Source organism: Carassius gibelio, chromosome B7 (assembly GCF_023724105.1).
Source record: "Carassius gibelio isolate Cgi1373 ecotype wild population from Czech Republic chromosome B7, carGib1.2-hapl.c, whole genome shotgun sequence".
NCBI classification, from domain to species: domain Eukaryota; kingdom Metazoa; phylum Chordata; class Actinopteri; order Cypriniformes; family Cyprinidae; genus Carassius; species Carassius gibelio.
In genome coordinates, this window is record NC_068402.1 from 14444174 (window position 1) to 14457516 (window position 13343).

Genomic DNA, 13343 nt, shown 5'->3' on the forward strand with positions numbered 1-13343 from the left:
TTTCCAATACAAAGCACTCAATTACAGGTACAAGTAAAAAGTGTCTGTTGAAAGACAAAAACATTGCTTAGTTAGGAAATCAAAGGCACTTACAATTGATCCTATTGTATGTCCTGGTTCCCTTAAAGCATATGACAAACAACGTTCTTTTATCTAATGGCAAAGTGCCCTTTCTAATTAAGCCAGTGCTTTAACTTGGTTAAGGCATCCAATGGTCAGGCTAACAACGGCTGCTCTTTAGACCTCTGCGGTATCAGATGAGGGTTACTTAAGCAGATTGAGACTGAAAGAAGCTCAGCAGGTAGTCATTGTAATAGCTCTTGTTTAGGTTTGTTGCTTGGGGCAGAATGATGCTTTACATGGATTAAAAATAGCACTGCTGCATCCCTATTCGTTAGGTTGCAAAACTTAATCTGTGTGTCCAGTTAATTTACTGATGATTATGTGCATGTGTTAGGGATTAAAAAATTCATTGTGCCTTCTCTCCCCTTCTTCACATCTCCCTCGATCCTATTCCTGCATGTCTCCCATCCCCCTCTGCCATTAGTAAACACCGGTCACAGAGCCCAAATCACAGAATGCTCAATTTTGATCTGACTTGCATTGAGATGTTTTTGTGAGCTGGAAGAACCGAGATGTTTTGTAAACCATCTGACATTATGTTTAGATACTCTTAAATCTATTTCCGTGCCATCTGAGAGATGCTCTCTCGCTGTCTGTCTCTCTCGCTCTTTGCTTCTCACCCCCACTCTTGCTCTTCCAGAGCATTTGCACGTCTCTCTCTCTCTTTCTCCCTCCCTCTCCCTTGTCTCTCTCTTTTTGTGCGTATATACATGCACACTTTTCCTCTCTCCTACCTCACACACAAATGCTCAGCCGCTGTCACTTGCCACTGGCTTCTGTCAGAGTTTCTCTCTGAGTGTTTTCAGAACAGAAAGTGCTTCGCGAGGAGCACGCACAAACAATGTGCCGCTCCTGACCAACACTGAATGGATTAGCTGGCTATTCAGAGCACTAATGAGATTACAGAGTCACAACAGACATGGGTCCTAGCGGCATGGTACCTTTTGCCGCGCTTCTTGAGGAGTGTTTTCCTTGTCAGTCCCTCAGCACTGGAAATGGCGCTCTGAAAGTGACCGAGGCGGACCCGGCGCAGACGGATGCCAGGGAATAGACGCGCACAAGCTCACCTATGTTGGTTTCGTGGTGGTAGTGGTGGACAATATGAAGTACCAGAAATACATAACAGTGATGCAGATGGCCATGGGAGTGACAGCTTCCAACAAAGACGACTGCATCCCTCCAAAGAGACAGCTGTGGTGAGTAGAAACTGAACAGTTTGAGAAGTGAGCAAGTGAGTGTGGAATGGGAGGAGAGTGAAGTGTGACGTGCGCCGGGGTTTTGTCAAACACAAAAAAGGAAGAAAAAAGAGATGGGCAGAGGAATAGATGGAGAAACTGTTGCATTTTATCTTTGACCGCACTATTAGAGCTGTTATGCTTCCTTTTGTTTGAGTTTTTGCTCTTTTCTTCTCTTGAACCAACATTTTTTTCATCTTTCATCTCTAAAATATTTTATAATTTATATTAATAATTTTTCTTAATGTTTTTTGTTTTTGTCTCATTGATATGTTGTTGTGCTGTAACTCTCTCTCTTTGTACACTGGTGATAGACTGAATTGGTTCTTCTCTGGTATAAAAAACCCAACATATGGACCAAGAAATAATGTTGTTGATCCTGAATAGTTGATTTGGCGATAATAACCTATTACAAAAATGAATTTAATATTTATGTAATGATATTTTGCGCTTGCAATTGACTTGGTTAGTTTTTCATTTTCATTCTCCAGTGCCTTCCACGCTGAATGCACTCAGACAGCTTATTAATCACATGGGTGCAGCCACTCAAATCCATTTAACAATTACCTCTCAGTGCATTTGCAACATTCTTCCAAATGAAAGATCAAAATTATCCACATCCTCTGATTTTAATACGGCATGTGTTCATTATCTTAATGATATTTGTGTGCGCTGGTCAAGTGGCGGTTGAAGCTGGTTATTATTATTATTATATTACATTTATATTATATTGCATACTGTACCTCTCTATTTTTGTATTTTTTTGCTTATTTTGAATTGTACTTGCTTGTTATATTCAAAATCAATCAGAACATTTCTGTTCCATCCAAAACACCTGCTGACACCCAAACCAGTGGATTGTGATTGCACACACATGGTCCTCAGAATTCAGACTCAACCATGTGTTCTACAATATGTTATGCAAACCCGCATTATCATTTAGTATGGTGCTATAATTTAATCTATTATGGAATGCAATGAGCAAATGAATTCCATTGATAAATGTTTTAGGAATGAGGTGAATCTGGAGAAGAAGATAATAGGTTAGTTATAAAAGCTTCCATTTGAAATTCAAATGCATTTCTTTTGTGCTATCCTTACTGTATTTAATCAGTTTCATTATGGTGTTCCAGAGATTGACATATTCAAAATAAATAAATTGACTTTTATAAAATATATACATTTTAATCACTTGTTGTCCAAATAATATATAAACCATTTATCTTGTCACTTGTTGTCTACTGAAAAGATTCACAAGAGTATGTCGTGTGTTGGCATCACCACATTCCCATCAGCACAGCAGTCACGTGCATTGATAAGGGGAGTGGGGGGGGGGGTTTCATCAGAATTATGTTACATTATTGTCATAATGGAGGCATCCATCCATCCAGCTTGCCTGCAGTTATTGGCTCTCTGCTGGTTCCTGTTCATACCGTGAGCGTGGCAAACGAATGTGTTGACAGTGGTAGGCGACCGTTGTATTGCACCCTCCCAGATGTCTGTCTGTTGCCTCCTGCAAGCCATTGTTCTCTCACTTGCTTAATGATGCATGAACTCACCCAGAAGCATCACACCCCCAAACCCCCTCAAGTGTGTTGAGCAGAGTGGATTTTAATTGCAACTTCCAGAAAATATAATTTTGCCTTTAATAATTACATGATCATTGTAGGTACAAAAAGAAACCCCAAGACAACCACCAATTTGCAATATTAAATTTGATTCAGCCATCATCTACCAGTCCTCAGGTCACTTGAATCTCAAAAGCAAGACTTTATTGTCCAAGGAACCAGAGCCCCTTTTATTTTTTAACAATGATTGTAGCTCTAGATTATCCAGTGTTACAAAAGTACATGTTTTCCTTTTGGACACTCAAACAGTTAAACCGTATAATTAAGTATTATGTCATGTGTCACTTGCCTTTTGAAACAAATAAGCAATGTGGTGAAAAATTGTAGTCTGATTCAAACATACTCTGAAAATTTGGTGTAAAAATATCCACTCAGAAATTGCTAGTATATTTCACTAATAATTACAGTGGAACTTGTAAAAAAAATATTTTTTTTGTTACAGTGTGCATGCTAGATGAAGGCGAGCCACAAGAACATCATGCGAGGTCTGTAAGTCTGATATCACAAAAACCTAATACAGACAGCAGAGTAAATTTTATTGATTGTGTCAGACTAAAATACAGCTTCTAAAGTGCCCCAACACTTAAAAAGAGTTTCAGAGTGTCAAAACTGACAATGCTGAGCTTCAGTAACTCGAGTAGGCACAAGGGAGAAAATCTAAGCACTGATTGACACTGATTTCTCTCCATGTCCTCAACATTGTCATTGTTTCAGGGATGTGTAGTCAGGATAAAATAGCTGTTTCTCTAGGTTTTTTATTTATTTTATTTTTTACACGTTTTCCACTCTGCCGTGAGATTGTAATCTCCTTTCAGATGCTTTATGGCACTGTGATGGACAGATTACCCTGGGTTTACTGACTCATGACTGCCTCATCCCTGCCTTACGGCTCTTGCTCCTCTGCCACCCCACAGCCTCCTCGTGTGGAATGTCTTTTAAAGAGGGTTATGTGTTTGAGGGGTTGTAGGGGGATTCTGCTTAAAGTTGAAATGGTTTAAAAAGTGGGAATGTGGAGATTGGGAATTGGATGTAGAGAGTTATTAACACAAACTTTGATCACAAAACCTTAAGTGAAATTAAACATAATGCAAGTGCCCAATTACGATCATTTAGTTAAAGGAATAGAGACCCAAAACTTACAATTTGCTGAAAATTTACTCAATAGACTTTAGTGCCATATTTACTTTTTGACAGGAATGAAAACAAGGTGGTGATGGCTAGAAGTACATCAAGTTCAATGGATTGTACTGTTGTTTAACAGCATGCCAAATGTACAGCTGATGAAAGACTTAGAAAAAAAAAATCTTCAAAAAAGAATAAAAGGGCATAATAAAGTGTGTGATTTGTGAAGACTGTAAATCCCTTACAGCCTTGTTTTTATCCATGGTAAATTCAATATAGCATTAACCTAACTAAGCTATATATTTATTTTTGGGTGAACAATTTGTTTAAAGTTAATGCAACACAATATTTCTCTCTATAAGCCACTTGGTTATAGTATGGTTTCAATCTGATTAGCTCTACAGCACAACACTGTCCTCTAAAAGTGTCCCACTTTATGACTTTTAAACCTGTCCCTTAACTTCTTAATCACGACTCCTTTAAAAAAACATCCCACAGGGAGGGATGATGACATAAGGCCTCAGAGTTTTTGCTCCTGGTGGGCTGGCCTGGACAAGTATGACCCCTCTGATCCTTGAGTCAGATCTGCTTTTAGCCGGGCTGACTCGTAGTACTCACCATATTGACCTGCAGGATAAAAACAACATGCAGTTGGTCACCAAGCTGAAGCTGCAACCTGAGGGTGTGACACAATGCTTAGTCATAACAGCAGAAAGTGTCCTGTTTCTGTAACACTCGTCTACAGGACTACCATGCAATACATTTACATGAACTTTGAAATTAGATTTTTTTTAGACTAAAGTAATAATCCTTCTTTTTATTTTACCTGAATCTTAAGGTCCAGCATGTATACAACCGTTCAAAAATGTTTGTGAAAGAAGTCGCTTAAATTCATTAAGGAAGCTCTTATTTGATGAAAATACAGTGAATGGTAACATTGTGAAATATTATTGGAATTTAAACTTTTCTTATTTAAAGGGGTCATATGATGTTGCTAAAAAGAACATTATTTGGTAGTATGAAATGTTTATGCGGTTTAAGGTTAAAAAAACATCATTTTTCACATACTGTACACTATTGTTTCTCCTTTAGGCCCTGCCTTCTGAAACGTGTTGATTTTTACAACTCATTTGTCTGAAAAACGAGGTCTGCTGTGATTGGCCAGCTATCCAAGTGCGTTGTGATTGACCAGTACCTCAAGCGTGTGATGGAAATGCTATGCCCCTTTGACATATTATGATCCCCTGTCCAGCCAGAGCGACGAGACATAAACATTAAACACCATTATAAACGTGATATAAACATGATTTCTAGTAGTGTCCTCTTTTGGAAGGGCAAACAAAGTAGTAGCTGGTGGCGGCAATTAAAACCAGAATAAAAGGTACGCCTTCCTTCTTTGTGAGATCATCTGGGCAGCGTTATGCAAATCTTCCCACATAGAGACGTAGAGATGTGGGGTGTGTTAAAACGAGCCGTTTTAGGGGTGCAGACGAGTCTTTTATAAAGAATATCTCTTTGGATTTGAGACTTTAGTCTTTGAAACTTTACAGATCTTCTTTATGCACAAAGAGCTCATAACACTCCAAAGAGAAAGGAAAAATTGAAATTGCATCATATGACCCCTTTAAATTATTTAAATTATTCTTGTAATGTCAAAGCTGAATTTTCAGCAGCCATCACTCCTGTCTTCAGTGTCACATGATCCTTCAGAAATCATTGTACTATTCTGATTTGGTGCTCAAGAAACCTTTTTTCTTTTAAGAACAATGCATCCTTACTGAATAAATATATTAATTCCTTTCAAAGCAACAACAAATCTTACAGATCCCAAACTTTTAAAATGGGGGTGACATGAGAAATGAACTGAATCCTTTAAATATTCTATTATGCATGGGTTTGATCCCCAGAAACAAAAATACACCTTTACCATACTATAAGTTTGTACCATGCTCTGGCACATTTTTAAAATCTGGCAACATTTAAAACATTTTCTCCATGTCAGAGTTGTTTGTCTTTATGATTTTGCCGAATTTGTGGCTAGGCCTGCCTTTTGCTCTAGGTGCAGGTGCCAGGTTGTGTTTGTGTACTGCTCTTGCAGTCAGGACGGGTGAACGGTGGGAGACATTACGCATGGGTCTGTGACCGTTGTACTGTCATGTCTGATACACGTCTATATCCCTAATCTCCCTCTCCATCTGTCGAAGCTGTCTGGCCCACCTAATCAGCATGTCACTTTCTGTTCTGCTCCTGGTCATCTTATGTCAAAGGTCCACTGCTTAGATTATTTACAGTTATCCCATCAATGTGACCACCAACACAAACACATAGATTTCCGCATGCTTAAAGTTTAATACTTGCTGTAATATTCTTTGCTTTGTAGTCTTGTGACTTTCTAAACTCTTTGGTGGTATTAATCTAGGTTTCATGATTACACAGTCATTTTAGGAAAGCAGAGGGAAAGACCTGTCTGTCCAGGTCACAGGAGCCTGTGCAGTGTTAATGGGATTCAGGGATGAGTGTTGCAGATTAACCTCTGAACGACGGGTGAAGAGGAGGAATCATTACAGAAGGGCTGCTTAGACTAAAGCCGTGTGTTGCGTCTGTATCTCTACTTCTGTGTTTACATCATGAACTCTGTACAAAAATTCCCAGATGATTCCTCCACTTGAGTTGCTTCTCCTGAAGACATTAAAGGAGACTCACCCAAGACTGAGGTGGTGAGTTTTAAGAATTTGGATGCAGATTTGCAGATTTAGTTTGACCCTTGATGTCTTTGGTAAGTTGCACTTGATTGCTCTGCAGAAAGCATCCAACTCTTCGTGCCAGGAATGGCTATAGAGCATAAAGTCACATGAGACCATTTGAAAACACCTTGTTACTGAGCTTGAATGCAGGGTCATTGCGTAAAATATCACTCAGTAACATGGGTCTTTAAACCAGACCCCCATGGAGACTTCAAAAGTGATGGGGGCTCTATGATAATTTGCGAATGCATTTGTAGAGAAACATTTTTATTAGTGCTCTTTGAACATGAAGCAGTTTGGACCTGAAACTGGTCTTGGTCAAAGCACATCCCGCAGAGTGAGTCTCACTTGTCCGCTTTCATTTGAGAAAGATTTGATGACTGGTAGTATCCTCAGGTCACTTTCTTTTCTTAGTTATGCAGTTTAGCCTTAAAACTATCGCAGCTTGCAATCAGCACACACCCAAAGTGCGGTCTTATTTTCTCACTGACATGAATACATCAAAGCTCCTTGCCCTCACCTTGGCATCCTATTGAATGAATGTATCATAAGAAGGTAGTGTCACAATCACTGAACTGAGTAATGGATCTACATCGGCACAAGGTCTCTGCTCCTCCGACTATGCAATGTCATACGGCATGGCCTTGCTGGGCTATCTGTTTATGTTGAACCCTCACACGAGCACATCACCTCTGTTAACTTAGAGCATGCCGAGCGTGGCATGAATGATCACACATCCTTGGCTGTGGGCTATTTTTTTTTTCTTGTACGATTTATTTTTGGCATTTTATGTCTTTATTTAGATAGGACAGATGGTGGACAGGAAGTAAAGTGGGAGAGAGATGGGGATAAGATAAGGAAAAGTCCATGAACCAGGATTTGAACTCAGGACAGCCGAAGCACAACAGCACTACGTCAACTCACTGCCCACGGGGCCACAAGCACTGATGGCAGTGGGCTATATTAACATACACAAATGACTATAAATGTGATTCTGTAGCACCTTGTGATGGATTTCTTTTCTTTAAATGTTATTTCTTTAAATATGGGGAATAGTCATTGCAAAAAGTAGAATAGAGAATAGAAAATATAGATTTTTTTATGAATAGTTAAACTGACTGTTCAGAAATGGCATGAATGCATTTACGCAAATAGAATGAAATGAATTATGCTAGGAGATAAATGGTTTTAAGAAAAATTAAATGATGCTTTATGAAACTAAAAACCCTACCAATGTCACACTTTGCTTAAAGTCGAAGAGCGAGGAATGAGGAAACCAGGAATGCATGGAAAAATCTTCTGTTAATTCAATAGGCTACAGGAATACACGGGGGAGACAGGTGCACCGGAAACACAAAGGTAGATGTACAATTTCCAACAAACTTGAACTGAATGGAAATGGGCTTATAAACACAAGATGATTGGGAAAACACAGGTGCTAGGAATGTCATAGAACATGTTTACTTTTATGATATTAAATATAGTACAAAAGTAGTAGAATTTATACATCAAATGCATTAATATATTATTAATATATTATAACTAAAATTAACACTTCAATTCAATGATTTGTTAAATGTGTAGTGTGTGTGAATGGTACAGTAATCAGTGCTTGCAGGATCTCCCAGTGCCATTGACCTCTTAAAACACTCACACTGAGCTGGAAGAATTGCTATTTCTAGGCAAGACTTCATGTAACATTCATGAAGCTCACCTCTTAGAGGAGTCGTGAGTAGTGTTTTTCCTTTTGAAGGAAATGCTCTTGTTTGTTGTGAAGCTGAGAGGGGTGGATACACAGGACAGACTAGTGCATTACTCTTTAGGGCCAAGGAAAGGACACTTCAGCATGTAATATTTTCCTGGCCAAAAATTAGTTGCAGTTTAGACATTTTTCACTTTGCACAATAATGCTAAAGCCTCAAAAAAGTGATAAATGATCAGCATTTTACTGTGCCTTTTTTTTTTTTTTACTGTACCCATATCTGCTACTGTTTAGGGACCTGCTTTCTGGACTTGATAAAGGTGTAAAGTAACCAGACATGATAAAGCAACAAGCGATAAAAGTTTTTAGAAAGCCAGGGTATTTCAAACTTTTTTTATGCCAGGGACACCCAAATATTAAGAAGCCCCTTTGCAGACCCATTCATAATGTGTGAAAAAATAGTAAGCATCATATTTAAACAATGTATTTCCAAAATTAAATTATTAGCTTTTATATGTCTAAAATAATAGCATGTATATGTTAAAATTTTAGAGATATATTTGAGGTAATTGTTATGTTGGTTTTCTAAATACTTGTGTTATGTGAATAGATTAGTTTATTTAAATTCTTCCGCTCTTGTACTGCAGATGGGTTAAGCTTCTGCTTAGTACAGTGTGTGAATGAGTCCCCAAAATAACAGACAGTGCGTGTGAGAGAGAGAGAGAGAGAGAGAGAGATGAGAAAAGGGAGAGAGAGAGCTTGGTGGCAACAGAAGCCGGTCCAGATTGAATACAGTGCTCTTGGGTTTAGTGCAAATCCTCTAGGGATCGTGGGCAGTGTGGAGGTCACGGGAGAGAAGCCCAGCTCTGGTGCTCTGCCTGCCAATCAGAGGCATTCACAGCAGCAAATGGGATCCAAGGCTCTCACTTTGGCCAGACTGCTCTCTAGTTTGGGGAATGAATCGTTGAGTGTGTTCTGCCAGGGAGCGAAAGAGCACGTGTCTCAGCCTGACCACCATGCAAAAATTAGAGGAAGTGGACAGAAGGGCCACTGTCACTCAGTCTGTCTGCCCTTTTGGGAACAAAAACTGGCTATGGAAAAGATGGATACGAAAATTCAAAATTGGAGTGGCCTATTTTGTCAGGTTTAGTCTTGGGTTTAACTTCTTTCTGAAAAAAAACCCCCTCTTAAACAGGAATAGAAGTTCTGACACACATGTTCAGTCACCAGATACATTTTATATTATTTTTACATGCTGTTCATTTAAATAATGGTGGAGCTGTCTGTGTAAACAAGTGAACAAAAATATGTTGAAAATGTGATATGTTTATTAGGGTAATTTATATTATATTTATTTCGTTTTTTTATTCTGTGTATCATCTGATAAGCAAGTCAATCAAATGCACATTAATCCAATTTTTTTTTTTTTTTTTTTTTTTTTTTTTTTTTTTTTACTTTTCTATATATGTTTTTTATTTTATTTTTTTCAGTTACTCAGTGTGTCATCAAATAGTGGAAAGCGGTCATTCTGCTGCCCATAGATCTGATTTTATTTAAACTTTATTAGTTTATTTAATTATTAATTTGAATCTCAGTGATATCAGCCAATTATAAAGCTTCAGGCAAGTAATTGTTTTTATTTTACTACAAGGCACCAATAGACTACTGAACAATATGGATCTTCAGTGCTTTACTCTGAGCGTATTTGGTTTTAAGGATTTCATAATGGGATTCTGCTGTTCTCACTGTGTGTGTGCACTTCAGGCTCTCTTGTCTCTTCAGTCTGACAAGAGACAGCAGCAGGAAAATCAAACTGGAAGGTGATACTCATTCCTAAATGCTACTGGGGTTACATAAATAACCCAGTGACAGGACTAAAACAAATCCCTCTCTGGCTTTTCCCAAGGGATCACCTGCTTACAGTACCCCTGTGGATTTTGGCCCAAACTGAGAAAATGTGGGAGAGAGAATTAGTACTCTCAGTCTGTGTGATATTTGGTTTCTAGATACAGATCTTTTTAGATCACTGAAAAGTAATGGCACACTCCTCCTCATGCATGATTTGAGGTATTGTTCATCTCCTGAGTACAAACCATGCTGGATGCTTTCAGGCCCCAAAATGAATTACTTAGGGTTATAGGTTGTTTAAATCCCTTACCGTAAATGTGAGCAATGGTAACAGTGACGCTTGCCTTAGAAAGCACCTCTAATTATGGAGACACTGGTTTTTATGAGAGCATTAAAGCTATCATGGCCAATATATCCCAAGGGTTTAATTGCTCCTTGCACTAATTTACGCTAGCAGACACCTCCTGTGAGAGAAGAGAGATCCATATGGGTGTAAGTGAGAGAAACGTTTCTGGAATCTTTGATGCAGGCACATTATACAAAGTCTAATCTTAACAAAAAAACAGTCAGTCTATACTAGTGGTGAGTGTAGAGTTACATAAGACCCTTTTATGATAAGCTTGGATTTTAGTTGGATTAGGGTAATCAGGGACGAGATGGTGATGACACCTAAACTCTGATGTGTATATTTCTTGCTCCATCAAGTAAAATGCAAAAGATGTCCCTAATTTACCCTGTGAAATCTTATTAATATATTACTAACTCTATACTATTTAACATTTAATTAATATAGGTAGTTGTTCCTTGCAGTAGCTCAAAAATTTGTCCTGGGTTAGATTCACTGGGGATGTATGAACTGATAAAACACGCATTCTGCTCAAACATTTCCTGTTCTAAAGATGCTTTTAATATATTTGAGTAATGTCTTTTATGCACATCAAGGCTGCCTTAATGGAATCATAAGTACAGAAAAAACAGTCATATTGTGCAATATTACTGCAATTTAAAAGTGCAGTTTTCTATTTTTAGAGTTGTAATGTATTCATGTGATGACTAAGCTGAATTTTCAGCAGCCATTACCTCAGTGTCACATGCTGAGCCGATCTTCTCGGGTCCAACGCAAAACTGTGTCGGCCAATGGGGTGGTGGGGGGTGGAATATTTTAGGTTTTGAGAAGTTATGAATGAATGAATCAATGAATAGTAGAATGAATGCAGTAGTTAAATTTTAAGTTAGCATAGGCAGGTCCACAGCACGCTGCTTATTACACACACAGGAATGCACAGCAGCACACAAACATGCAAATATAAAAAAAAATTAAGCATTGCAATGTAAAAGATTATTATTGTGTAGGCTACATAAATATAAAAATGCCTACATGTCATAATGGATAGTCATTTCATTGCATTAGGCTACCTATTTGATCGCACACAAGCAGCTCAGTTTCATCTCTGGAGATGCGTTCTGTCTTCACACTTGCAAATTCTGCCGTGTAAATAGCAAATCTGCCATGGCACAAGTGCAACTGGCTCTTAAAGGGAATGGAAGATGAGACTCTGATTGAAGTGGAGTATGAGTGGTTATGAACGAATAAATGAAACGCATTTGTCCGTGTTTTACTCCATCTCGAATCATGCTCTTGGAAAGCTCTTGAGAAACAGTGTCTCTCCTGCGACTCAGTATGCTTCCAACTCGTTTTTTTAGTCTCGACCAAAACTGTATGACATTTACATTACATGACTTGACTGATTTTTACATAGAAAGAAATTAACATTCATGTTTCATAACTGCTGGCCAAATTCAAAAACAAAACTAAATTGAAATCATCTTTAAGAGCAAAGGGCCGCTGGTGTTTTGGGGGCCCTATGCAGCTTGTGTATTTTGCGTATAGAGAGTACCGGCTCTGGTCACATAATAATCAGAAATCATTCTAAAATGCTGATTTGAAGAAATGGCTGAAATGTTGAAAAAAGTTGGAAATGTATTTAATTATTTTCCTTTTTTTTATAATTTGAGCTTTTAAAAGAACAGTATTTTTATAAAATATAAATATTTTGTAATATGTATTTACTTTTAAAAATATGTCAGTTTTGATTAATTTAAAGCATCCTTACTAAAGTCAAAATATTTACAATTTCTTCAAAAACAACATACCCTAAACTTTTGAACAGTACCTTGAATCTTAGACACTTTGGCTAAAGCGTATAAATGTTGGTAGCATCTGGTCTGACTGGACATTAAGGATCCCAGCATGCCGTATGATTATGTGCTAATGTCTCTCCACTGCAGGGTGCCACCTGATTCAGAAGCCCCCGCTGCCTCCGCTGCCTCTGCTGCGACGCCACCTGCTGCGGCTGTGAGTCAGGGCAAACCATCACTGCGCAGGATCAAGGGCCGCATCCACAGAAGCAAGAGCCTGGACAGTATAGATCTACTGGACTGCAATGTGAGTCAATTTAGTGCATACAGAGATGATGTCATTCAGTCACTTGTTTTTCACAGGCAGAGTGAGAACACCTCTTGAGCATTTGCTGAGAGAGTCATTGGCTTATCTTGACTGTTTTGGGAAGAAATTAGTCACAGTTGCCTCTATATAAATGTTCCTATCACAGCTGTGATTTTATTTTTATTTTTATTTTTTAATTCTCTGGTAATCCTGATACTGTGATGCAGACCAAATGCATCCTTCGCTGCACGCCAATGTCACCAGTCTCAAATCTGTCTTGACATAACGCTGCATTTAAATTGTAACTTAAAGAAGCACTTCAACCAAAAATGAACATTTTGCAATAATTTATTCGCTCCTATGATATTCCAAACCTAAAAGGCAGTTACAAAGAATGGAACTGAGGCCTTTAAACTTAAAGGGGACAACTTTTCCCCACGTTGGTATGATTCTTCATTAAGTGTCTGTAACATACCTTGGTTAAAAATCCTCACT

The 13343-nt window shown here is 38.2% G+C and overlaps 1 protein-coding gene across 15 annotated transcripts in view; it reads left to right on the forward strand.

Moving 5' to 3' along the window:
• The first annotated feature begins 877 nt into the window (after window positions 1–877).
• The window catches only part of tjp1a (tight junction protein 1a), a 100332-nt gene continuing 87866 nt past the window's right edge, over window positions 878–13343 (forward strand). For 8 of the 15 annotated variants that reach the window (XM_052561619.1, XM_052561620.1, XM_052561627.1 and 5 more), the window contains exons 1-2: window positions 879–1319; window positions 12692–12848. In XM_052561619.1, the coding sequence (XP_052417579.1) occupies window positions 1225–1319; window positions 12692–12848 (252 nt within the window). In that variant the 5' untranslated portion in view covers window positions 879–1224. Of the gene's footprint in view, window positions 1320–12691; window positions 12849–13343 lie in introns of all 15 variants that reach the window. The other 7 variants (XM_052561623.1, XM_052561624.1, XM_052561638.1 and 4 more) reach the window with 2 other exon arrangements.